This window comes from Oryx dammah, unplaced genomic scaffold, assembly GCF_014754425.2.
Source record: "Oryx dammah isolate SB20612 unplaced genomic scaffold, SCBI_Odam_1.1 HiC_scaffold_11081, whole genome shotgun sequence".
In the NCBI taxonomy this organism is placed as follows: domain Eukaryota; kingdom Metazoa; phylum Chordata; class Mammalia; order Artiodactyla; family Bovidae; genus Oryx; species Oryx dammah.
The window spans coordinates 735,675-762,379 of NW_024080475.1; the positions used below are offsets into that span (position 1 = coordinate 735,675).

The following is a 26,705-nucleotide window of genomic DNA, read 5'->3' on the forward strand; positions in this document are numbered from 1 at the left end:
TTTGGAGAATATGATACTGTCATTAAGTTTTTCCATTTGATTTTTAAAAAGTGACTTTGATGCCACTATATAAACAGAGTTCATAAAGTATCAGTTACTTTTTTGGTGATAGTCTCATCAAAAACACAACTATTGAAAAATTAACTTCATTCCTCACAGACAATAGAAGCAGCTAATCTATTTAAAAAATCTTTTTCTTTTGATGTGGACCATTTTTAAAGTCTTTATTGAGTTTGCTACAATATTGCTTCTTTTTTTTATGTTTTAGTGTTTTGGCTGCAAGGCACGTAGGGTCTTCGCTCCTCAACCAGGGACAGAAGCCGTGCCCCCCCATATTGGAAGGCGGAGTCCCAACCACTGGACTTCTGGGAAGTCCCTGAGCCAAGCTCCTTGAAAGGGGGCAGAGGGGAAGCCGGGCTGCAGAGGGCTGTGCCGGAGCCGCACACCTACCGTCTTGCTGAGGTAACTTGTGCTGGTGTTCATGCACTGTTGCCCCTCGCTGTTGCAGCAGCCCCCACATCTGTAGACGGACACACATGGAGGTTTAAAGAAGGTGTTTGTGGCTGCTCCAAACTCCTTCCCCACATCTATACACACCTCCCGTGGCATGCATTGAGTCTTTCTCCACTCATTATCAATACCTGTCGGGTCACAGGGAAGGCCGTAAGTTACACAGATGCCAAGGTGGAAAAACCCACAGCAGTTGGAAGTCACTCACAATGGATTGCAGAGTTAAGATTTAGATGTAATACTTTAAAGAAATAGTTGACGGGATCCTACATTGCCCTGTGAGCTGGAATAGGATATGGTCTTTAACAGAGTAGCTAAAGGTATTTTCTATTAAAAAAAAAAAAAAACAACTAATGTCTAGTACCATGTAACAAGCTACATTAGTGTTATGCTTCCTTACAATTAGAACAGATTCTACAGTACAAATAGAGCAGATTCTACAAGACAATTAGAATAGATTCTACAGTACTTTACTTGTCCATGTGTGGTCAGTCATATCGGACTCTTTGTGAATCCATGGACTTAGCCTCCAGGCTCCTTTGTCCATGGGTTTTTTTCCCAGGCAAGAATACTGGAGTGGGTTGCCATTTCCTCCTCCAGGGATCCTCCCAACTCAGGGATCGAATCCTTGTCTCTTGGCTCCTGCACTGGCAGGCAGATTCTTTACCACTGAGTCACCTGGGAGATCCCTGAAAATTTAACATAGATGCTTATAAAACCCATGGAGATAGAATCATGCTCATTTGCTATTATATGTAGTATTTTTAATGTTGCAGTGCAAATATAAACAGCATGTTTAATTTCTCTTTTTAAACTGAGTTGTGAATGAGATGATGGCTTTGGTTTTGGAAACTCATTTTTAGGCTGGTGACCATGTCTTGGTGATAGCTACTTGAAATGAGAAGGTATTTTCTAGCAACTGGGACATGTATCCTGAACAAAGTTTTTTTCAGGAAAGTAAAAACTTCCTATTCCTTGCATGCTTTCTCTTGGAATTCTGTTTCCAGTGAGTTGGTGTTTTACCTATGGCACTGTTGTCTCTTTAAAGACTGCATTACAGATGATGTACTTCTTAAATGTTCTAGTTTATTTTTCTCCTATTCCCCCTAAAATAAAGTTTCTAGAAAAAAAAAAAAGATATAAACTGCGGGTTATTCAGTCATGAAGCCATTTTGTTTGTTTGCTTTTGTTCTCAAAATAATTTGTAATCTCAAACGTTTATAGCAGTTAATATCTAACAACTGAAAGGAATTATTTGTTAAGTAGTCCCAGGGGGTCTATGCCACTTTGTGCAACACCATAATTTTTTGTGACTGCTGCTTAGAGATCTCTCACTAACTTTACCAAAGTCTAGCTCTCAAGTTAAGTTCCATCTAAAGCAACAAGAAACAAATAGCAGTTGACAGGATGATTTTGGATGATGTAGAAAGTAAACATTTCTATATACAAAGCAAAAGAAAAGTTATGTGCAATTATTTTTTGTGACATAGAATGTTTAAGTGATTGAAGAGTTATGGTGTATAAAATTTGTTTGTACGTTTTAAAATTTTTCTGATGGGGTATCATCTCAAGTTAAAAAAAAATTACAGTGTGCTGATATGCATGCACCTGTCTTTATTTTCCAAGAAACCACTTTAACCACTTACAGTGAAATCTTAAAATTCTGTATTTGGAAAATAATTCTTTATTTTCTGTTTTACTTTTGGCCTTAAAGGTATTCAATAGTATTACAAATGCTGAAATTAAAGGATCAGAATGGCAATTTGTACTGGGTTGACATATGAAGCTTATTATATATTTTCTTTTCCCATACTTACTTCTTAAGATCTCTGTATTATAATGTGCTGCAGCAAATTTTAGAGTTTCTCCTGTCCTTGTGTTGGTGTTAGCCTGTTCTTTACTTTGTTGCCAGCCTCCTTTCCTTAACTGACACTTGTACATTTTCCAATATTCGGGGTAGAGCACAGTCATGAGTTCATCCACACTGGACACTGACCGCAGCTGCTCCTCCATTTCTTTGCCTGCATAAGCCTGTGGAAGAAGAATGCAACATAGTACTTCTCAGATTAAGGAAACAGATGCACTAGAAAACCTTCAGGCTTGTTTGATATATATATATGTATATGTGCATATATATATATATAATACATGCTAGATTTCTATTAAAATATTATTTATTTTCCCCAAATTGCTTAACTTTTCTTGTTAAAATTACATTCATCTTTTAATCTGAATCAATAACACAATTTAAATTAAATTAAATATCACAATTAAAATATAAAATATACATTTGGTCATTAGGATAGAAAAGTTTGAGACACAATTTTAAAAATAATTTCTAAAGTACCTTATTTTATTTATCATTGTTTTACAAAGTTGATGAACGTGCAAGTTTAAAAGTTATCTAAGCTTCTGCTGCTGCTGCTGCTGCTAAGTCGCTTCAGTGGTGTCCGACTCTGTGCGACCCCGTAGACGGCAGCCCACCAGGCTCCCCCGTCCCTGGGATTCTCCAGGCAAGAACACTGGAGTGGGTTGCCATTTCCTTCTCCAATGCATGAAAGTGAAAAGTGAAAGTGAAGTCACTCAGTTGTGTCCGATTTCGCAACCCTATGGACTGCAGCCTACCAGGCTCCTCCATTCATGGGATTTTCCAGGCAAGAGTCCTGGAGTGGGTTGCCGTTGCCTTCTCCAAAGCTTCTATTACCCTCCAACATAAATAAGATTAGGTAAAATCCAGTCTATGATAATTCTTTGTTTCACTTTTAGTTATTAACATCAATAAAATGTAATTAAGCAGGATGCTTGAAATTAGGAATTTTAGTTTATGAAAACTATTTTAGAACAAAAGATCCCATAGATTTTAATAACAGAATCACAATAAGGTTTACATTTTGCACAACCTTCCAGTATTTCCAAAAAGTCTGATCATCAAGATTTATTCTGCCAGTAAAAAGACATGCTACAATAGCTCAGAGAACATGAATTCTGCTAATTAGTTAATGGTCTATATTGGTGTATTCAATTAAGTAGAACATTCCAAGTTATGTTCAAGTAGTTACCATATCTAAGAAAAAATAGATTTTTTTTTTTCTAAATTATACCTTGAAACTATGGAAAATGGGACATTGTTTAACTTTATATGCAAAGGGAAATACTTCATCAAGTGTTTATTTTTATATTGCCATGATTATCCCATCTTAAGTCTAACTATATAATTAAATACTTTGGACAATAAGTCTCAAAGTTAAGCTCCATTGGAATCAATCTGAGAGGTGTTAAAAATGCAGCTACTTGCCCCCCACCTCCCCTGCCAGGTATCTTGCATGACATCAGGAATCTACATTCCAACAATTTACAGATTTCCTTTTCTAATTTCTGAAGTACAAAATTAATTTATTTGCTTTAAAAATCAAAATACAGTTAAATTGAAAGTCTTTCTACCACACTCCAAATCATTCTGATGTAGGTGATTTTTGTACTACATTTTGAGAAACATAATCTAAGACAGTTGTCTTACTATCACAGAGGCTCCTAGGCAGTAGCTTATGAAATGGGTTCTTTCCTATGAGATAATAAAACTGGCCGTGTAGTTCAGCACTTGCCCATTCCTCACTGTTGTGTGAATTGAGCATATGGATTCATCTTGTCAAGCCTGGTATTGATAGTAATCCATGGCTTTCTCAAAGATTACAAGATGATACACCAGGCAGTTATACAAAATACAACTCTACCGGATAGATCAAGAGTCAGGTGGACAGGAGACCTTAGCTTACACAAAAGTGACAAAATGTCCTCTCACAGTCTCCCAATTAAATGGGCATGACATATCTTTCTCAGGAAAATGTCACATGAGACACAAGATTCAAGAATCATCAACATCTCAGAATCTTAAAGGATTACTACTGAAGAGAAGACTCTCCTGGTGGCTCAGATGGTAAAGCGTCTGTCTACAATGCGGGAGACCTGGGTTCGATCCTTGGGTTGGGAAGATTCCCTGGAGAAGGAAATGGCAATCCACTCCAGTCCTATTGCCTGGAAAATCCCATGGACAGAGGAGCCTGGCAGGCTACAGTCCATGGGGTCGCGAAGAGTTGGACACGACTGAGTGGCTTCACTCTCACTGAAGAGAAAGATGGTAAAAAACATGGGTGTATCTGTGTCCCTGCCACCTGGAGGACCGGGTCATGGGTGGGGTTCTGTTTGCCCGTTTGCATGACTAGCCCTTGAACACCCAGAGTAATGTGAGATTGTGTGACTGGTGGGTCCCTGGGCCCTGGGGTACTTTCCCCCATGACTCAGCTGGAATCAAAGCCAGGTTGTGACCTAACCTGATCACTTGAGTCTCACAAGAAACAGGCAGGAATGTTCTCTTTACCAAAAGGAGCTGCAATACAATACCAACATTGTGTGACACGGTGAAAGGTACACACCAAACTATTGCTTGAGAAGGATGTTGGTGAAGCGGGCTTTCAATTAAGTATTATGTGAAGTTTCATGGCAAATCACTTTTGTACTTTAAAATTTAAAAAGGAAAATAACTCTAAGAGTAATTACATCTGTAAGAGAAAATAATTGATTACCCAATAGAGAAACAGAAGAAAAACATAAGCATGTAAACTCACAACAGAGAAAATGCAGTATAAAAAATGAAAAAGATACCAGAAAATAAAAGTTACCCTATTTACCCTATTTATACTCTTAGATTGAAAAAAGGTCTTTCTAGAAGTGAATAGGAAAACAAAATGTAAACTATTTTTATGGTAGAAAACACTGTAAACAAAAGACAGACGATAAAGTAGAAAAATCATTGGCAATACACATGACAGATAGAAAAGGGCTAATGTTCTTACAATATTATATGAACATATTAAGAAAATGTAAGCAGACACTTCAAAAGAAAAGTGGACAAAGTACTTCAATTGCATATTCACAGAGAGTAAATACAATTCATTGTACTTGGTGACAGCAGAAATGAAGGAAACTAGCATCCCTTTCAGTCCTGGTGAGAGTATAAATTTGTATAGCTATTCAAGGAAAATGTGCTATTTCAACTTAAAAGGCCTTTAAAACAAGCTCCATTTTAGACAGCGAATGCACTTTGGAATTAAATTCCCTATCTAACAGGTGATAATATAATTATGCCAGAAATATGTACATATTTATCATGAGGCTGTCTATGACAGCGAATATAAAAAACAGCTTTACATACAATAATTAGGAATTGATTGAATAACGTACAATACAAACAGAAACTAGCACAGAAAGTAATGTCACTCTAAACTGGTGATATGAATATGTAATCTAGATGTGAAGAGAGGCTCATAGTACAGTCTATGAAAATGGAGAGAACACAGCTTATATATAATATTCCCCATACATATTGTTCATATACGTACAATTTTTATTTCAGAAAACAATGTATCTAGACAGATTGTATGCATGTGTGTATGTGTTCTCAAGAGTAAAATATATGTGGCAAAAAAGTTAACTTCTTCAAGTTGTAAGATTTAAGTTAATTATTATGTTCTTTATATATTTCTATGGCTTCCCAGATGGCTCAGTGATAAAGAATATGTCTGCAACGCAAGAGACATGAGTTCAATCCCCGGGTCGGGAAGATTCCCTGAAGTAGAAAATGGCAATCCACTCCAGTATTCTTGCTTGGGAAATCTCATGGTCAGAGGAGTCTGGGGGCTAGAGTCTGTGGGATCCCAAAGAGTCAGACATGATTTAGGGACTAAACAAAAACGAAAATATTTCTATATCTTAAAATTTAAATTTGAAATGTAAAGCTTTATTGTCTGAATAAAAATGTCACAGTAATCATCTCTAAGCATGTTGGAAGGCTATAGTATTTGCTCTCATTTCAGCCTTTCATTTACTTCACTCTTCTTATATCTGCACAGACTATGCCTCTGATATACTATTTGATTTAAAACAAATCCACTTTTAGGACTAGAGCCCCTTAATAAATAATATAACTTTATAAGACCAAAAAACCATTGGCAAAAGCAGAAGCTATCACAGGCAAATGTTATAAAAAAAACTTGAAACTGAGTAATTTACTTACTTATTCCCACTAGATTTTAGTTACCATATTTGCATGGAAGAAAAATAAGCTGTAGTATCAAAAGATCCAGATATTCATGTTGGCTGTGGACCTTTTTTTTATTATGTTAAAAAATAATAATTATATATATATATATATAGTTAATTGATTGATGACTGATTTACAATGTTGGTTTGCTTTCTGTCATACATCAACATAAGTTAACCATAGGTGTACCTATGTCCCTTCCTTCTTGAATCTCCCTCCCACCTCCTGCCCTTTCCCACCTCTCTGGGCTATTACAGAGCCCCAGTTTGAGTTCCCTGAGTCATACAGTAAATTTCCATTGGCTACCTCCTTACATATATTAGTGCACATGCTTCCATGCTGCTCTCTCCATTCAGCTTAGCCTCCCCCTCCTCTCCCCTACCACTGTCCATCAGTCAGTTCCCTATGTCTGCATCTCTGCTGCTGTTCTGCAAATAGGTTCATCAGTACCATCTTTCTAGATTTCATATATATCCATTAATATATGGTATTTGTTTTTCTGACTTACTTCATTCTGCATAATAGGTTCTAGGTTCATCCACCTCATTAGAACTGCCTCAAATGTGTTCCTTTTTTTGGCTGAGTAGTATTCCACTGTGTATATGTAACACAGCTTCCTCATCCAGTCATCTGTCAGTGAACATCTAGGTTGCTTTCATGTCCTAGCTATTATAAATAGTGCTCTAATGAACATTGGGGGTACATGTGTCTTTTTCAGTTTTGGTTTCTTCAGGGTATATGCCTAGAAGTGGTATTGCTGGGTCATACGGTGGTTTTATTCTTAGTTTTGTTTTTTTTTTTTTAAAAGAATCTCCACACTGTTTTCCATAGTGACTATATCAATTTACATTCACACCAACAGTGCAAAAGCATTCCCTTTTCTCCATACCCTCTCCAGAATTTATTGTTTGTGGATTTTTGGATGATGGCCATTCTAACCAGCATGAAGTGATACCTCATTGTAGTTTTGATTTGCTTTTCTCTAATAATGAGTGACTCAGATCATGAGCTCCTTATTGCCAAATTCAGACCTAAATTGAAGAAAGTAGGGAAAACCGCTAGACCATTCAGGTATGACCTAAATCAAATCCCTTATGATTATACAGTGGAAGTGAGAAATAGATTTAAGGGACTAGATCTGATAGATTGAGTGCCTGATGAACTATGGACTGAGGTTCGTGACATTGTACAGGAGACAGGGATCAAGACCATCCCCATGGAAAAGAAATGCAAAGAAGCAAAATGGCTGTCTGGGGAGGCCTTACAAATAGCTGTGAAAAGAAGAGAAGCGAAAAGCAAAGGAGAAAAGAAAAGATACAAGCATCTGAAGGCAGAGTTCCAAAGAATAGCAAGAAGAGATAAGAAAGCCTTCCTCAGCGATCAATGCAAAGAAATAGAGGAAAAGAACAGAATGGGGAAGACTAGAGATCTCTTCAAGAAAATTAGAGATACCAAGGGAAAATTTCATGCAAAGATGGGCTTGATAAAGGACAGAAATGGTATGGACCTAACAGAAACAGAAGATATTAAGAAGAGGTGGTAAGAATACACAGAAGAACTGTACAAAAAAGATCTTCACAACCAAGATAATCACAATAGTGTGATCATTCACCTAGAGCCAGACATCCTGGAATGTGAAGTCAAGTGGGCCTTAGAAAGCATCACTATGAACAGAGCTAGTGGAGGTGATGGAATTCCAGTGGAGCTATTTCAAATCCTAAAAGATGATGCTGTGAAAGTGTTGCACTCAATATGCCAGCAAGTTTGGAAAACTCAGCAGTGACCACAGGACTGGAAAAGGTCAGTTTTCATTCCAATTCCAAAGAAAGGCAATGCCAAAGAATGCTCAAACTACCACACAATTGCACTCATCTCACATGCTAGTAAAGTAATGCTCAAAATTCTGCAAGCCAGGCTTCAGCAATACATGAACTGTGAACTTCCAGACGTTAAAACTGGTTTTAGAAAAGGCAGAGGAACCAGAGATCAAATTGCCAACATCCGCTGGATCATGGAAAAAGCAAGAGAGTTCCAAAAAAACATCTATTTCTGCTTTATTAGCTATGCCAAAGCCTGTGACCGTGTGGATCACAATAAACTGTGGAAAATTCTGAAAGAGATGGGAATACCAGACCAGCTGACCTGCCTCTTGAGAAACCTATATGCAGGTCAGGAAGCAACAGTTAGAACTGGACATGGAACAACAGACTGGTTCCAAATAGGAAAAGGAGTACGTCAAGGCTGTCTATTCTCACCCTGCTTATTTAACTTATATGCAGAGTACATCATGAGAAATGCTGGACTGGAAGAAACACAAACTGGAATCAAGATTGCCGGGAGAAATATCAATAACCTCAGATATGCAGATGACACCACCCTTATGGCAGAAAGTGAAGAGGAACTAAAAAGCCTCTTGATGAAAGTGAAAGAGGAAAGTGAAAAAGTTGGCTTAAAGCTCAACATTCAGAAAACGAAGATCATGGCATCTGGTCCCATCACTTCATGGCAAATAGATGGGGAAACAGTGGAAACAATGTCAGACTTTATTTTTGGGGGTTCCAAAATCACTACAGATGGTGACTGTAGCCATGAAATTAAAAGACGCTTGCTCCTTGGAAGAAAAGTTATGACCAACCTAGATAGTATATTCAAAAGCAGAGACATTACTTTGCCAACAAAGGTCCATCTAGTCAAGGCTATGGTTTTTCCAGTAGTCATGTATAGATGCGAAAGTTGGACTGTGAAGAAGGCTGAGTGCCGAAGAATTGATGCTTTTGAGCTGTGGTGTTGGAGAAGACTCGAGAGTCCCTTGGACTGCAAGGAGATCCAGCCAGTCCATTCTAGAGGAGATCAGCCCTGGGTGTTCTCTGGGGGGAATGATGCTGAAGCTGAAACTCCAGTACTTTGGCCACCTCATGCGAAGAGGTGACTCATTGGAAAAGACTCTGATGCTGGGAGGGATTGGGGGCAGGAGGAGAAGGGGACGACAGAGGATGAGATGGCTGGATGGCATCACTGACTCAATGGATGTGAATTTGATTGAACTCCGGGAGTTGGTGATGGACAGGGAGGCCTGGTGTGCTGTGATTCATGGGGTCGCAAAGAGTCGGACACGACTGAGCGACTGAACTGAACTGAACTGAACTGAGTAATGAGTGATGTTGATCATTTCTTCATGTGTTTATTAGCCATCTATCTGTTTTCTTTGGAGAAATATCTGTTTAGGTCTTTTGCCAACTTTTTGATTGGGTTGCTTGTTTTTCTCTATTGAGTTGTATGAACTGCTTGTATATTTTGGAAATTAATTCTTTGTCAGTTGTTTCATTTACTATTCTTTTCTCCCATTCTGAGGGTAGTCTTTTCACCTTGTTTACATTTTCCTTTGCTTCGCAAAAGCTTTTAAGTTTAAGTAGGTCCCACTTACTTATTTTCGTTTTTATTTACATTATTCTAGGAGGAGGGTCATAAAGGATCTTGCTATGATTTATGTCATACAGTGTTCTGCCTATGTTTTCTTCTAAAAGAGTTTTATATTTTCTGGTCTTACATTTAGGTCTTTAGTCCATTTTGGGTTTATCTTTGTGCATGGTGTTAGGAAGTGTTCTAATTTCATTTTTTTACATGTAGTTGTCCAGATCTTCCAGCACCAGTCACTGAAGACACTATCTTTTACCCACTGTATATTCTTGCTTCCTTTGTCACAGATAAGGTGCCCATAGGTGTGTGGGTTTATCTCTGGGCTTTCTATTTTTTCCCATTGGTCTATACTTCTGTTTTTGTTCTAGTACCATATTGTCTTGATGACTGTAGCTTTGTAGTATAGTCTACAGACTTTATTTTAATTGAGTAACATCAGATTTCATTCCTCTGAACCTCATTTTACTCCATAAATGCCAATAATGATATCTTCCTCATGGAGTTTTTGTGATGATTCAAACAGACCTTTAATATGAATGTATATTATACATTTCATAGTTGGGAGTGGGATTACTTGTCATTTTACCATCTTTGGTGAGCAGAAGCACAGTACAGAGACTACAGTTTTAGATAAACTGAGTCTCAAACTGTAACTCTGTGTATTGTGCCAGCTATAGGGCAGAACTTCTTTTGATCTGCCTTCTGCAATTTTGTTCTAAATGAGCAGTGACCTAGGTACTGAGTTGTTAAGCATTATAGTGCTTTCTGTGAATCCAGGAAGAACAAAATCTTGAGAATAGATATTACCTGCTAACCATGGCACATTCACATTGATAGTTTATTTTCAAGAAGTAAAAGAGGCCCCAGCAACCTAGAATGAGTTCTGAACCAAGGAAACACTAAATTCCTTCAAGCAGAAGTTCTATCCATATGAAAAGCTGGTCCTTTGTCAATGCTTTCTTGAGTCTTTATGTTCACCAGTGTTTTCCAGAATGCTGAGGTCATTTTCTTGAATATTAATATATTCCTTTTATTTTCCGAAGGGATTTGGTATGTCTTAAAATAGTGTCTTACAAATGGATATTCAACTGTAATGGAAAGCCTAATATAATCTAAGAATGAATCCAATTTTGCATTCTGTCTTGGAGGGAGCAATTAGGAGATTACTCTGATTACTCCTTTGTATCATCAGCAAGTATACACTCGCAAACAATAACCCATGTGACAGTTATTGGAAGATTTTGAGATGCTGTGGCAATAAAAGCTGAGAGTGCAGTGTTGAAAGCAGAGATACAACCAAGCATAAACTCTTCTTTGGTAATTCCTACAGCCAAAACACACTTCCTTCTTACTCTGCCAAGAGCCAGATGAAGCAAGATCTCTGATTCTAGAAGTTACATGATGAGAAAGAACTTTGGGATTTTATCCACACTCTACAATTCTCTGTAACATAAGAATCATAACATGAAGTGAACACCTGAGATGATATTGAAAGTAGGCTCTGATCAACTATATACACATAGTTGGTAAAAACTAGTTTTCCTCTTGCTGCTCTGTGATCACTAGGAGTTGTTCAGAGGTAGGAAGAAGACACAAGTGCATGTAGGTTGCCCTTCCTCCAAGACCTGAGTGATTCCAGAGAGTCAGTGAGAGGTGAAAGCCATAGCGTTCATCTAGGATTGTTGGTAGTGGTCCTAGATTTGCCAGTGAGTAGAATGTAGCTGTTAATAAAACCACAGTCCCTCTGAGCAACAATCTTAAGTTAATTACTATGCTGTATATAAAGTAGGCATTCATTTAGTACTTTTATGAAGTTAAAAATTCATGGGGGAATGCACATAATTAAATTATGGAAAATTTCCTTTCACCTAAAAGCATATACTCTTATCAAATACTCACAATCAGAATCAAAAGAATGGCAAAAGTCCATCAAAGAAAGGCTTGACCATACTAGTGGATTTTCATGAAGTGACCATAAAAGGATCATAGGCAAATCTGATTAGTTGTTTAATATAACTATATTGGGAAGAGAGGGAGAAAAATTACTTAATGTTCAAACTAGAAAATAAGGGACACATATTTTTTCTTAAACTGTCCATATGTCATTTTTAAAAGTCTGGCTCAAGTAAAATTTTATATTTGAAATAAGTGTATGTTTTAATGGATGAATTCATAAGATAAAGCAGAGGGAGGATGATGTGATTAAATTATCAGTTTAATAAGAAACCAACTAAAAAGTTTGGAAAGGAATTATTTGTCATATTAGTAATCATATACATCATCTGTTTGTCCTATGAGACCAAAATAGCAACATAAAGCAGTTATCAAGATAAAGAGCTTTACACTATTATTTGGTTTTCTTCCTTTCTTCTTTGAAAATAGGGTATAATCGAATCAGTTGAATAAGTGCTTGCATGGTGCATTGCTAAGTTGTTTCAGTCGTGTCCGACTCTTTGGGACCCCATGGACTGTAGCCCGCCAGGCTCCTCTGTCCATGGAGTTCTCCAGGCAAGAATACTAGAGGGGGTTGCCATGCCTTCCTCTAGGGGATCTTCCCGACTCAGAGATCAAACTGGAGTCTCTTATGTCTCCTGCAGTGGCAGGTGGGTTCTTTATGACAGGTGCCATCTGGGAAGCTCTAGAATAATCGGTTACTGAAGTTATTTATTCTGCCCCTAAAATAGCAAAGGAACTTGCTTATGCAATCTTTCTTATCTAATTATGGCATTTATTAGGAGAGATGAACCTGTGGATCATTCTGTTTCCTTCAGGTAACCACCCACTGTGGTCAAATTTATAAATTGTAACAGTATGTTCTAATTATTTAAAGGCTTTAAAAACAAAATTTGGGCTAAGTGGCATCCTGGAGAGGATTTAGATTTGAGAAATTGTCCAATACATAGTTATATAAATCACTTTTAAAATCATCCTTTGGTAAAAATCACAAATAATTCTGGAAAATCAAATGGCATCCTTCTAAGGAATAAAAGTTTGTAGATGTTTTACATAACCTTAGCAAATCATGTTACCTAACGTCTCAGTGAAGGTGTCAGGGTCGGGATTCTCTCACCCACGGGTCACCCATCATCCATGTCTACACCAACCTGATGTGCCACAGATAGGTAACCCTGACTCAGGTATCTAAATTTGAGTTTAATATTGGAAATTGCTAATTGGAAGTTTTAACTTTTGCCTAATCCTCTGACCTTTTTATTGTAAGTGCTGAAAAATAGTGTCATAAAAAGAATGCATGTGTGTCTGCTCAGTCATGTCCAACTCTTTTAAAACTCCATGGACTGTAGCCTGCCAGGTTCCTCTGTCCATGGAGTTTTCCAGGAAAGAATACTGGAATGGGCTGCCATTTCCTTCTCCAATAATAAAGAATGGATTCTTTAAAATCCATTACAAGTAGCATAAGCGTTTTTTTAAAAATAAAAATTACTTTTCTGGTTTACCAAATATATGAATTAAATAAAAAGTCAAATATTTGTTTCATTAAAATCTAAGTTAGACTCGTAGAAAATATTTTAAACATTCATCTTTAATCACGTTATTTTTAAGACAACTTTATCATGGCAGCGTAGACCATCTGACATGTCTGCATTACCAGCGCAATGGACATGATACTCTGTACATAGATCCTTGCACTGAACACTGAAAACCTCTTGCTTTTTTTTGTTCTCAAATGAAATTGACTTTTTCCCCCTTAGGATGGTGAAAAGATTGTAAAAATATTAATTCCAATCCTTTTCCAGATATGATTGCAAAAATAGCAACAGGTAGTTCCTGTGAAGCCCTAAATAGTGAATGCATTTACTGACTACTAAAGAAATGCCAAAAAACTAAACCTTACTATTCAAATAGGGCTTCCCCGGTGGCTCAGTGGTAAAGAATCCACCTGCAATGCAGGGGACACAGGAGACATGAGTTCAGTCCCTGGGTTGGGAAGATCCCAAGGAGGAGGTCATGGCAACCCACTCCAGCATTCTTGCCTGGAGAATCCCATGGACAGAGGAGCCTGGCAGGTTACCGGCCAGTGGATCACAAAGAGTTGGACACAACTGAAGGGACTGAGCACACACCCTATTCAAATATTCCTATATACATACTATAGAGAGTAGCTTGCAGCCAGGAATGATCTCCCTTACCCCAGAGTTATTTGGCAAAGCCTGCAGATTTCTTTGGGTTTTGGTAAATAGGCCAGTGTTTATAGTAAGTTTTTAATAAGTGTAGAAAATGATATTAATAATATCCCAAGCCTGTGGTTTCCCATTTATAAATGTAGATAATAAAATGTGTTGTGCAAAGCTTCTCTGTGTTAAGAAGACAGTACTTAGAAAGGTGAAGCACAAAGGAAGAAGGCTGGTATACTAAGCAGCTGCTTGTCCCTAATAACATATTTTAAATAAATAGCAAAGAAGGGAAAAATTTTATGATTTTAAAAACTTTTATTGAATGACTCCTATGTGCCAAAGAACTGTTCTAGGCATGCTATTTATAACCAAGATTTCTCCTTTTTTTGAGTCTACATGCTAGATTTTATAATTTTTAAGAGATGAGCATAATAATTGTAAGATTCTAAAATTTGTTTTTTCCCCAAAGAATTTGCTAATGTTAAGGCATACCTATTTTGTATGTTGCAATTAGTTTCAGACGAATTTCTTGTTCTTTATGTTCTTCTATGTCTAAAAGATTCCAGATTATTTACCAAAGTGTCAGGGAGGGGAATTTGTTGCTACGAAACAATGTTGAGTAAAGTAAAGTTGAATTATTTAACCAGAAAACTGTGTCTGAAAACACAAAAATTTCATTTTGCATTTTCACTAACTTTTGAGCTGTTAAATTCCCCTTTATGATTAAAACCTATTCAAGGATTTTTTTTAATAGCAAAAGCATAAATTCTATGCATTCTTTTATTTATAAATTCAGTTACTCTACTTATCTCCTTTGGTACTGATTTTGGACCACAGTTGAATTCTGGCTCTGGAAGGGGGTACATGTATGTGTGTGTGGTGGATGGTCAGAGTATGCAAAGGATATACACTCAGCAAATAACCAAGCTAGAAAAATGATGACAGTTTGTTGCCAAATCTAATGCAACAGTAGGATTTGGAATGTATTTCTGAGGGCAGTATCTCTGAGCTTTGGGGAAACCACAGCCACTTCTTATCAGGACTTACAGATCCCTCACTGCTTAGTTTAGGAACAACTTGGCTCGACCCTGATCAAGTCCTGAAGAATAACTTCCTTCCTATACGTTTTAACAAGTGTGAGAATAATTTTTTCTTTATCAGTGCTCACCACAGGTCCATTTATCACATGCCAATTTATTTCCATGCTAATTTCAAACCATTTTCTCAATCTTGCATTCACTGGACAAACAGCATTTTATATACAAAATGAATAAAGTGCTTCCCCTCATCCTCTGCAAAGCCAGTAACTGCAGGGCCTTGAATTCATCTTTGTCTAGGAACATGTCTCCTCATGTTAAGCCTTCCTCCGTCTCTCTCTCCTGTAGTGTTCCTATTAGCTTAGGCAACTGTGTACAAAGAAAACTATCAAAAGTAGAACAAAATGCTTTTTAGGCCCACATCCCTGCCTAGCTGCTGCATTTTTCTGCTCTCCCTCACGGCTTCCACGTAGGAGGGCGCTGTCTGTATCTGTGCTATTCTTCATCTCACCTGTCAGTTCAGTTCAATTGCTCAGACATGTCCGATTCTTTGCAACCCCATGGACCACAGCATGCCAGGCCTCCCTGTACATCATCAACTCCCAGAGTTTACCCAAACTCATGTCCTTTGAGTCGGTGATGCCATCCAACCATCTCATCCTCTGTCGTCCCCTTCTCCTCCCACCTTCAATCTTTCCCAGCATCAGGGTCTTTTCAAATGAGTCAGCTCTTCGCATCAAGTGGCCAAAGTATTGGAGTTTCAGCTTCAGCATCAGTCATTAAAATGAACACCCAGGACTGGTCTCCTTTAGGATGGACTGGTTGGATCTCCTTGCAGTCCAAGAGACTCTCAAGAGTCTTGTCCAACACCACAGTTCAAAAGCATCAATTCTTGGGTGCTCAGCTTTCTTTATGGTCCAACTCTCACATCCATACATGACTACTGGAAAAACCATAGCCTTGACTAGATGGACCTTTATTGGCAAAGTAATGTCTCTGCTTTTTAATATACCATCTAGGTTGGTTAAAAATTTCCTTCCGAGGAGTAAGCATCTTTTAATTTCATGGCTGCAGTCACCATCTGCAATGATTTTGGAACCCCCCAAAATAAAGTCAGCCACTATTTCTACTGTTACCATATATTTGCCATGAAGAGATGGGACTGGATGCCATGATCTTAGTTTTCTGAATGTTGAGCATTAAGCCAACTTTTTCACTCTCCTCTTTCACTTTCATCAAGAGGCTCTTTAGTTCCTCTTCACTTTCTGCCATAAGGGTGGTGTCATCTGCATATCTGAGGTTATTGATATTTCTCCCGGCAATCTTGATTCCAGCTTGTGTTTCTTCCAGTCCAGCATTTCTCATGATGTACTCTGCATATAAGTTAAATAAGCAGGGTGAGAATATACAGCCTTGACGTACTCCTTTTCCTATTTGGAACCTTCTCACTTAGTGGTGGTTATTGTCAGTGACCTTTGCTGACTTATCTTTTACATCATCCTGAATATCTGAATTCTCAGGGGTCAGAAATAATTTTCCTAACATTCTCCTTATACTTCTTTCCAAGTATCCTCATCTCTCCCCAACCCTGAAAAAAATGATCAGATTTCTCAAGGTCTCATTCTTAACATAAGTAAAATGGAACTGGGCTTCCCTGGTGGCTCAGTAATAAAGAATCTGCCTGTGAAGGTAGGAGGCATAGGCTTGATCCTTGAATCGGGAAGAAACCCTGGAGGAGGAAACGGCAACCCACTCCAGTATTCTTGCTGGGAAAATCCAATGGGCAGAGGAGCCTGGCAGGCTACAGTCCATGCAGTCACAAAGAGTTGGACAGGACTGAGTGAGCACACACGTGAAATGGAACTGATAAATTTCCTCTCCAAATGCATTTCCTCTTGGGCTTTTCCCAGTTCATTAAAACTTAGTAACCTGTTGCTTATTTAGAAGTCTGGGAATTAACTCTTATTTTCATTCCTTCCCTTACTTAGATCATATTAAATATGGTCTATCAGCAAGTACTAATAATCTTTCCTCTAAAATACAGTAATTTTTCTCCATGTTCACTGCTGACCTCCAAATTTAAGCTGCCACTATCTCTCACCTGATTTATTGCATTACCTTCATAACTGATCTGTTCTGCTGCTCTGTTTACCCCTCCAATTGACTCTTCATCCACAAATCACAAGAATCCTCGATAAACACCTATTGATTGAATGATCCCACTCACCTGTGTTTCAGTGGTTTAGACTTCAAGTAAAACCCAACTCTCCTTCAGATAAAATCCAGTCTAAGGTGATGAGTGACTCCCATCAATGCTCCAATCTTATACCCTTGCCACCTTAAGTCATAGAACATCGATATCTTCACAATGTCATGATGTTTTCAAGTTTAAAACCTTAGACAATTTTATTCCATTCTTAGAACTGTATGTCCCGGCACTATACACAGCTGGTGCTTTCTCTTCATTAAGGTTTCAGCTCAAAGGTCACATAATCACTGCAGCTTTCTATCCACTGTAGTTAAATAACCTGATTGACATATGCTTTTTCAGCACCTTTTTGTTTCCTTCATATTTATTTCAGACATTGTAAACACTAGTGTATTTACTCTTATTTACTCCCTATCATGCCTATTTTATTGCCTACCTTTTGCAGAATATCTGGCATATGGTATTTAGTCAAAGAATAAATTAAAGAGGAGGATGAAATAAAAGCAGTTTCCTATCATTTTTCATGTGATGGAAGAACTCTACAAATAAGGCTTTCCTAAAACCAAAGAGAAACATTAGAAAAATATTTAAAGGTAATTCAATTCAAGTCTTATTAAAATAGTCCCAATGTAATTATTGACAATGATGTATTTTTTTTCTTAAGTGACTAAGGTATCATTTAGGAAAATGTTCCTGTTTAGTCTAAATCAAGGAATAAGAAAAAAACCACAATTTTCTTTTTTAAAAGTAATATTGAAAAACAGTACATTTTAATTTTAACTATTTAAACATGCTGACAAGGTTAAATCAATGATAGACAGTAAACATAAGAAATCCATATCCTTTTAATCTGAATTATTTTCCTCTATTTTATTTTCACATTCAAAAATCAAATACAGACAATCAGTGCTTAGCGAAAAATTTAAAAATCCAGAAATAAAAAAGAAAGACAGAAGGATCCACACAGATCTCATAAAAAGTTACAAAAGCAGTGATTATTCATTCAAAGATTAATAAGTAAAAATTGGATTAATGAAGATTCCATTTATTTTATATTTTAAGTGGAAAGTTTTTTAGCACTTGATTGCATTTCTCCCTTGAGGTAATTTAAGGTGAATTAAACCACAAAGCCTCAAAAATACATTCTGAAGTTAGTAGCTTGGGGCATGAATAGGAAAGACAGAATTATGTTGCAACTGAAACATTACACCTTTAGCTCCTTTTTTCCCCCCACATCATAAAGGTTATCAAATGCATTGCAGACTCTGTAAGACTACCATTGATTTATTGCATTTCCCTGAAACTCAGGAATTAAAAGTCCAGGATCTTGGAGAATCATCTCCTTTCCCTGCCTCAGTGTCTCTAGTACACAGAGCCTGACTGGACCATCACATTTCCTGTCTGGCCCCAACCTCTTATTAGCTAGAAAAAGTAACTATCCCCATTTCATCAGAATGGAAGTCTTGCCACACCACAAAATAAAGGTGAAAAGGACATAAAGATAGAGGTGGCTACAAAAGACTCAAAGCAAAAGGGTACCAAATAAAAAAGCAAAGTCAACAACCACTGAGTTCACAGAAAACTTAGGGGTAACAATCATGAGTTCAGTATCAGTGAGAATTAAATATTTATCATCCTTCCCCTTGAGATGATACAACATCACGGACATAACATTTCTAGTGTGTCAATTTTTAGATCAGTTGATGAGCAAAAGCAATCATGGGTCATGACAAATGTATGCTGCTGCTGCTGCTGCTAAGTAGCTTCAGTCATGTCTGACTCCGTGACTCCATAGATGGCAGCCCACCAGGCTCCTCCAACCATGGGATTCTCCAGGCAAGAATGCTGGAGTGGGCTGCCATTTCCTTCTCCAAATGTATGATGATGTACTAACAATATAAAAACCAGGTGTCTAGTTGCTTTTACTTTTTCCTATAGAACAGATGCTTCTACATGCATTTTTTCAGTTTATTAACAATATTCATTGGAAACAGAGCTAAAACCAAGTCAGTCATGAATGAAAAATTTATCTTTCAACTTCAGTTAAATTTGGCAGATTTACATCAAGTGTATAGCTCTGCTTCCTCCCAAAACTTCGCTAAAATAGGGGAAATGTATCATTGCCTCAGAGGTAAAGAGAACAGGATAGGAGAGAATGAGAGATGAAAGAAAGATACTTTTTCTTTTTTTTTTTTTAAGAAATACATAGAGGTGTTATCAGAGGAGACAGAGCTGAAAACCATGCTGGGAATAGCTGGGAATGGCTAGAAGAAGCAAGTCATTTTATGCCTCAGATCCTCAAATATAGCTACTCATGGGTACTCTGCAAAATGGAGGTGAAGAAACAGATAAAATGGACAGACGGGTTTTAAACATAAAGACCAAATTTAACCCTCAGATTCTCCATTTACCAAGTCTATACAGTCAAGCAACTAAACCTTTGAAACCCTAGCCTGATCCAGAGGCTCATTCCAGGGTCACCAAGTACAGCAAAGAGCAGGACAAGACTTACTGAAAGCATGAGGCGATGAAGAAAAAGCCTGCACTGAAAAAAGTAAAATTTCACATTTCTTACTTTGCTTGGTACCATGCTAGCTGGGACCTCAACAGCTGTCCACTACTACACACACACACCTACTTCCCTCCCCCAGTCATAGAAATGCTTTTTCTCTGAAGAGTCTTTGTGGCCTCAAGGAAAAGATATATAGTGTGTGTGTGTGTGTATATATATATACACACACAGATGTTTCCCCCAGTGGGAAAATTAAAAACACAAAACAAAACAACAACAACAACAAAACCCAGATCTCTATCCACTCTCTCTGTATTAAATCCTATCTATTGACTAGTTCTACAACCCAGAATGAACTTCTATTGATTTTTTTCAGTGATTCAACCTTAAGTATAAATAAAAACAACAACAAAGCATGATAAGAAATTTGAGGAAAATCTCTAAAGTAAAAAAAGAGAGAAACAAACGTAATCTAACAAAAACAGGAAATATGTCAAGTAAAACTCTTAGAGAAAAACCCTATAATATTTTCAGATATTGTTAAAGAAGATATTACATTTATGAAACATTAACATCAGAAGAAATAATACCAAACTTACACACACACTTTGAAGAAATAGTAGGTTTTTTTTTTAATTTTAAAAAATATAGTAGGAAAAATACATGACTCACTGTATTTGATGAGGCGATTATTACTGATACCAAAGTGAGATTAAACACATACAAGCAATTTCTTAGAGGCATTTTTGTTTTCTCTAGCTATTTAAGCAGTATTTTAAAATTCATCACTTGGCTCTTGCTTATTCACTTTTAACAAGGGATCAAATTATAGTCATCATTATTCAACAAGTACTTAACGTCTCCTTGTGTGTGAGAGACTGTTCTCTGTGTGGACATGGAGTCTGGTAAACTGTGGCAAACCTCAAAAAAGTTTGAGGGCTACTGGGTACTAAGACCTAGAGTATTTGGTTTATATTTGCACAGTGAGAAAGACGGGAAAATGTCCCTGTGAATGCCAGTTTCTGGTATGCGTGACAAAGAATGACTAAGAAACATTATGAGGGGATGCAGTTTGACTGGGGGAAAATGATGTATTTTAGACATGTGAGTTGGGGGCATTTAAGGCATCCATGTGGAAGTGAGGAAGCAGGATATGCGGTTCTACTGATCAGGAAAAACCGACATGACAGTTGTCTGTGTGTCTGGTTGGAAAATGAAGCCAAGTGTGCAGTTAAGGCACAGCGTGAGCAGAGGGCAGCACAGAACCTAGGCTGGGGAACTATGAAACCGGACACTCGGAGGCCAGGGGCTGAACCAGCGACACAGCCAAGCCAGAGGCAGAAACAGGTGCTGTCATGAAAGCTACAGGTAACAGAGTGTTTCTGAAAGGAAGGAGTGGTTTGAAGTCTAATTCTTCTGCACACCCTGTAAAACGAAACCGGAAAGTCTGGTCACTGGGTACCCGAGCAAGGGCAGCGACTGATCCAGGCGGGTGCAGTGCAGGTAACAAAAAGGAGGTGGCTCACTGACGGGTGACTTACCCGAGAGAATGAGGATTTTCCTAACCAGTTCCTGCTAATTTGCGGAAAGAATGGACTTGGGTTTGAGGGTTTGAAAGACATAGGTTTGAGGAATCTTGACTAGAAAGAGACTACTAAAAACACAGCAGCAGGAGGTTTTCAAGGGAGCCAGTGACTAATAACAATCACAAAATCTAAGATCCAAGACTCTCCAATTATTGAGAATAGATTTCAAAACCATTTTGCCTTTTAGCGGAATCCATGAAAGTGGATGAAAAAGGCATGAATAGCTAACTTAAACCATATCTGATAAAACTTGCCTCCAAAATATAAAGGAACCTTGGTAAAATAGGTGATTGCATGTTTTATTTTAACAATTTAAATTGCAACATTATAAAATAACTTACATTATTCAGAACAGTGTAAATCTGTCCACATTTGGGGGATAAAAAGAGAATTCTGACTCACAGGTATTTGACCCAGTTCTATTTTTATATACTTTTTTAAAAAATAATACAGAAAGGAAAAGAAAAAGAAAAAAGATATTCATTGATATATATAAGACCTAAATCAAATCCCTTATGATTACACAGTGGAAGTGACAAATAGATTCAAGGGACTAGATCTGATACAGTCCTGAAGAACTATAGATGGAGGTTCGTGACATTATACAGGAGGCAGTGATCAAGACCACCCCCAAGAAAAAGAAATGCAGAAAGGCAAAATGGTTGTCTGAGAAGGCCTTACAAATAGCTGAAAAAAGAAGAGAAGCTAAAGCCAAAGGAGAAAAGGAAAATTATACCCATTTGAATGCAGAGTACCAAAGAACAGCACAGAGAGATAAGAAAGCCTTCCTCAGTGATCAGTGCAAAGAAATAGAGGAAAACAATAGAATGGGAAAGACTAGAGATCTCTTCAAGAAAATTACAGATACCAAGAGACCATTTCATGCAAAGATGGGCTCAATAAAGGACAGAAATGGTATGGACCTAACAGAAGCAGAAGATATTAAGAGGAGGTGACAAGAATACACAGAAGAACTATACAAAAAAGATCTTCATGACCCATATAACCACGATGGTATGATCACTCACCTAGAGCCAGACTTCCCGGAGGCCAAAGTTAAGTGTGCCTTTAGGAAGCATTGCTATGAATAATGCTAGTGGAGGTGATGGAATTCCAGCTGAGCTATTTCAAACCTAAAAGATGATGCTGTGAAAGTGCTGTACTCAATATGCCAGCAAATTTGGAAAACTCAGCAGTGGCCCCAGGACTGGAAAAGCTCAGTTTTCATTCCAATCCCAAAGAAAGGCAATGCCAAAGAATGCTCAAACTAGAGCACAACTGCACTTATCTCACATGCCAGTCAAGTAATGCTCAAAATTCTCCAAGTTAGGCTTCAACAGTACGTGAACCAAGAATTTCCAGATGTTCAAGCTGAATTCAGAAAAGGCAGAGGAACTAGAGATCAACATTCCTTGGATCATAGAGAAAGCAAGAGAGTTCCAGAAAAACACCTACTTTTGCTTCCTTGACTACTCTAAATAAAGCCTTTGACTGTGTGGATCACAACAAATTGTGGAAAATTCTTAAAGAGATGGGATTACCAGACCACCTGACCTGCCTCCTGACAAATCTGTATGCAGGTCAAGAAGCAACAGTTAGAACCAGACATGGAACAATGAACTGGTTCCAAATTGAGAAAGGAGTACATTGAGGCTGTATTTTGTCACCCCACTTATTTAACTTATATGGAGAGTACATCATATGAAATGCCAGACTGGATGAAGCAGAAGCTGGAATCAAGATTGCTGGGAGAAATATCAATAATCTCAGATATGCAGATGACACCACCCTTATGGCAGAAAATGAAGAGGAACTAAAGAGCCTGTTGATGAAAGTGAAAGAGGAGAGTGAAAAAGCTAGCTTAAAACTCAACATTCAAAAAACGAAGATCATGGCATCCGGTCCCATCACTTCATGGCAGATAGATGAAGAAATAATGGAAACAGTGACATACTTTAATTTCTTGGGCTCCAAAATCACTGCAGATGGTGCCTGTAGCCATGAAATTAAAAGATGCTTGCTCCTTGGAAGAAAAGCTATGACCAACCTAGACAACATATTAAAAAGCAGAGACATTACTTTGCTGACAAAGTTTCATCTAGTCAATATATGGATGTGAGAGTTGGACCATAAAGAAAGCTGAGCACCAAAGAATGATGTTTCTCAGCTATGGTGTTGGAGAAGACTCTTGAGAGTCCCTTGGACTGAAAGGAGACCAACCAATCCATCCTAAAGGAGATCAGTCCTGAATATTCATTGGAAGGACTGATGCTAAAGCTGAAGCCCCAATACTTTGGCCACCTGATGCAAAGAACTGACTCACTGGAAAAGACCTTGATGCTGGGAAATACTGAAGGCGGGAGGAAAAGGGGATGACAGAGCATGAGATAGTTGGCTTCATTGGCTCAATGGACATGAGTGTGAGCAAGCTGTGGGCGTTGGTGATGGACAGGGAGGCCTGGCATGCTGCATCCATGGGGTTGCAAAGAGCTGGACATGACTGAGCGACTGAATTGAACTGAACCAGCACCACCTTTTCTTTTTGTCAGCACTGGATGTGTTGGACAGAGGCGCTTAGAGGAAATCTTCCCAGAAACTTAAATTCTTATCTTTGCCTATTCGGTGCATAGGAACTCAATGGAGCAAGAGATTGTGAATCATATAAGAGCTTGTAAATGCTTTCTTACAACTGCTGATGGTTTGAATAGAATACTGCAAGGTTTAATCTTGGAGGACCTAATACTGACCTGCAAGTGTGAAAGGACCTTGGGTCAACTAGCATCATACATACTCTTCAGGAGCTCCTTACCATTTGGCTCAGTTCCAAAATCACTATTTGAAAGGACTATAAAATTGTTTCTATGAGGTATATAAAATTCTTTCTCATAATCTTTTGAAATCTATCTTATATAAACTGGCACATTTAAATAGCTTTCTGTAATATCTAAAATAGCAAAGGCTTTGGAAACTAATTGGCCTTATTTGAAAAGGTATACTTGTTTATTCAAAAATGAATTTACTTTACTTATTTTCTGCTAGAGAAGAGGCACTAGCTCTACCCCAAGCAATATCTCCCCAAAGGAAATTTATGCTTTTATTTTTTAAGCAGAGAATTCTCTAAGGGGTCCAGCACTGAAAATCATTTGTTGAATAAGAAGAAAACTATTGGAATAATTTGTGCCTAAATTGCTAATACAAAAATAAAAGGTTGCATGCTTTTGGACAATGGATAGCTTCTATTATTTGTTAAAGTTCACCCATATTTCAAACAAACTTTTCAAAAAAAGTGACCATATTTTGTTCAATGAGCCAATAGTTAGATTTTTCTGGTGTTTTTCTTGAATTGTAACTGCTAATAACCATTAGTCTGTCTATTCACTCAATATATAAGAGCCTAGAGTTTTAGATCTAGCCTCAAAAATTAAAAACTTAGTTGCATCTGCATTCTTTAGTCTTTCTGTGCCTCAAAGTATTTTGAAATTGCATCAGCATTTTTCATATTCCTAAATAGGGTAATGTTCACCAAGTTAAAAACAATTCTTAGCTAAACACTTAGAGATAAAAGAAAACTATAGACTAAATATTTATCAATGAACTACATACTGAATCATAACTCATTTTATTTTTAAAGATGCATTTTACAATGATTCTTCTAATTAAAAAATGATAATTATTTCTTTAAAAAATATTTTTAAAATATCTAATGTACCAGTATACAAATTCTAGTTACACAAAACACGCACGCACTATTTACAAATGTAATAGTATTAATTAAAAGACCACCCACTTTGTCATATTAACTAGTAAACACCCTTACATAAAATGTAATTAACATTGAAAAACAAATGTAAATGAACCTAAAAAAGCACTAAAGAGGAGGAAATTATTATAAAAGAAGTCTGTTTGAAAATACTCTGTGATTGTTAGTGTAACATAAAAATGTTAAATTTCAAATGTTTTTCAGATCACTAAGATATAGATTAATTCAGGATTTATTTGAATTAAAAAATCTTTTAGTATTCATGTAATGCTAATAATTAAAAATTATTTGAAAAGGAGTAATGCCTCTTTTTAACCTCATAAAAAAAGACCACAAGTAGCAATATAAATTAGTGTTCTAAACAGAATAATCATAAAGATAGTTTGGTTATAAAACTTTTGCAGTATAACTTCACTTTTTTCCCCCAATAAAACACACTCTAGAAAATCATACCAATTCCTCATAATTTATTTTTTCACATTTTATTTCTTAGTGACTATATAAAAATAATCCATATTTCCCATGATATGAAATTAGAGCCTATTACCAAATTTAGTTCAAAATACATTTCTGTCTGTATCTTTATGAGCTGCAGATGCATAAAGCAAAAAATGAGCAGAATGTTTTGCAAACTTTGAAACTGTTCCATATTCTGTTGTTGCTGAGTAAGTTTCTTGGTTATGAGGATGATAACAAATTGAACAGAAATCTCTCTAATGTCCACTTGACAGAATAAGATGCTAGCTTCACAGGAGATTTCATAAATAGCACAATTAACTACATGGTGACTTGGTAGTTTCCACACCGATTTATAACACTAACCATTTGTTTATAGCTTGATGATGATGAGTCAGGTCCTCAAATAAATTAACCCCATGGTCCCTTAATCTTGTGCAAGAAAACGTAAGAAAGCTTTAGGCTAGGAATAGTGTTCCTCCTCAAGAAAATAGAGATACCAAGGGAATATTTCATCAAAGATGGGCATAATAAAGGATAGAAATGGTATGGACCTAACAGAAGCAGACGATGTTAAGAAGAGGTGACAAGAATACACAGGAGAAGTATACAAAAAAGATCCTATGACCCATATAACCATGATGGTGTGATCATTCACCCAGAGCCAGACATCCTGGAGGCCGAAATTAAGTGGGCCTTAGGAAGCATTGCTAAGAACAAAGTTAGTGGAGGTGATGGAATTCCAGTTGAGCTATTTCAACTCCCAAAAGGTGATGCTTGAAAGTGCTGCACTCAATATGCCAGCAAATTTGGAAAACTCAGCAGTGGCCCCAGGACTGGAAAAGGTCAGTTTTCATTCCAATCCCAAAGAAAGGCAATGCCAAAGAATGCTCAAACTACTGCACAATTGCATTCATTTCACATGGTAGCAAAGTAATGCTCAAAATCCTTCAAGTTAGGCTTCATCAGTAAGTGAACCAAGCATTTC

At 37.3% G+C, this 26,705-nt stretch overlaps 1 protein-coding gene across 1 annotated transcript in view; it reads right to left on the reverse strand.

Annotated features, from left to right (window-relative positions):
* LOC120860535 (vascular endothelial growth factor C) overlaps positions 1-26,705 on the reverse strand; it is an 83,982-nt gene that overhangs the window by 23,746 nt on the left and 33,531 nt on the right. The window contains exons 2-3 of the mRNA XM_040236358.1: positions 2,328-2,541; positions 451-641 (exon numbers count right to left, since the gene is read on the reverse strand). Of these exons, the coding sequence (XP_040092292.1) occupies positions 451-641; positions 2,328-2,541 (405 nt within the window). The remainder of the gene's footprint in view (positions 1-450; positions 642-2,327; positions 2,542-26,705) is intronic.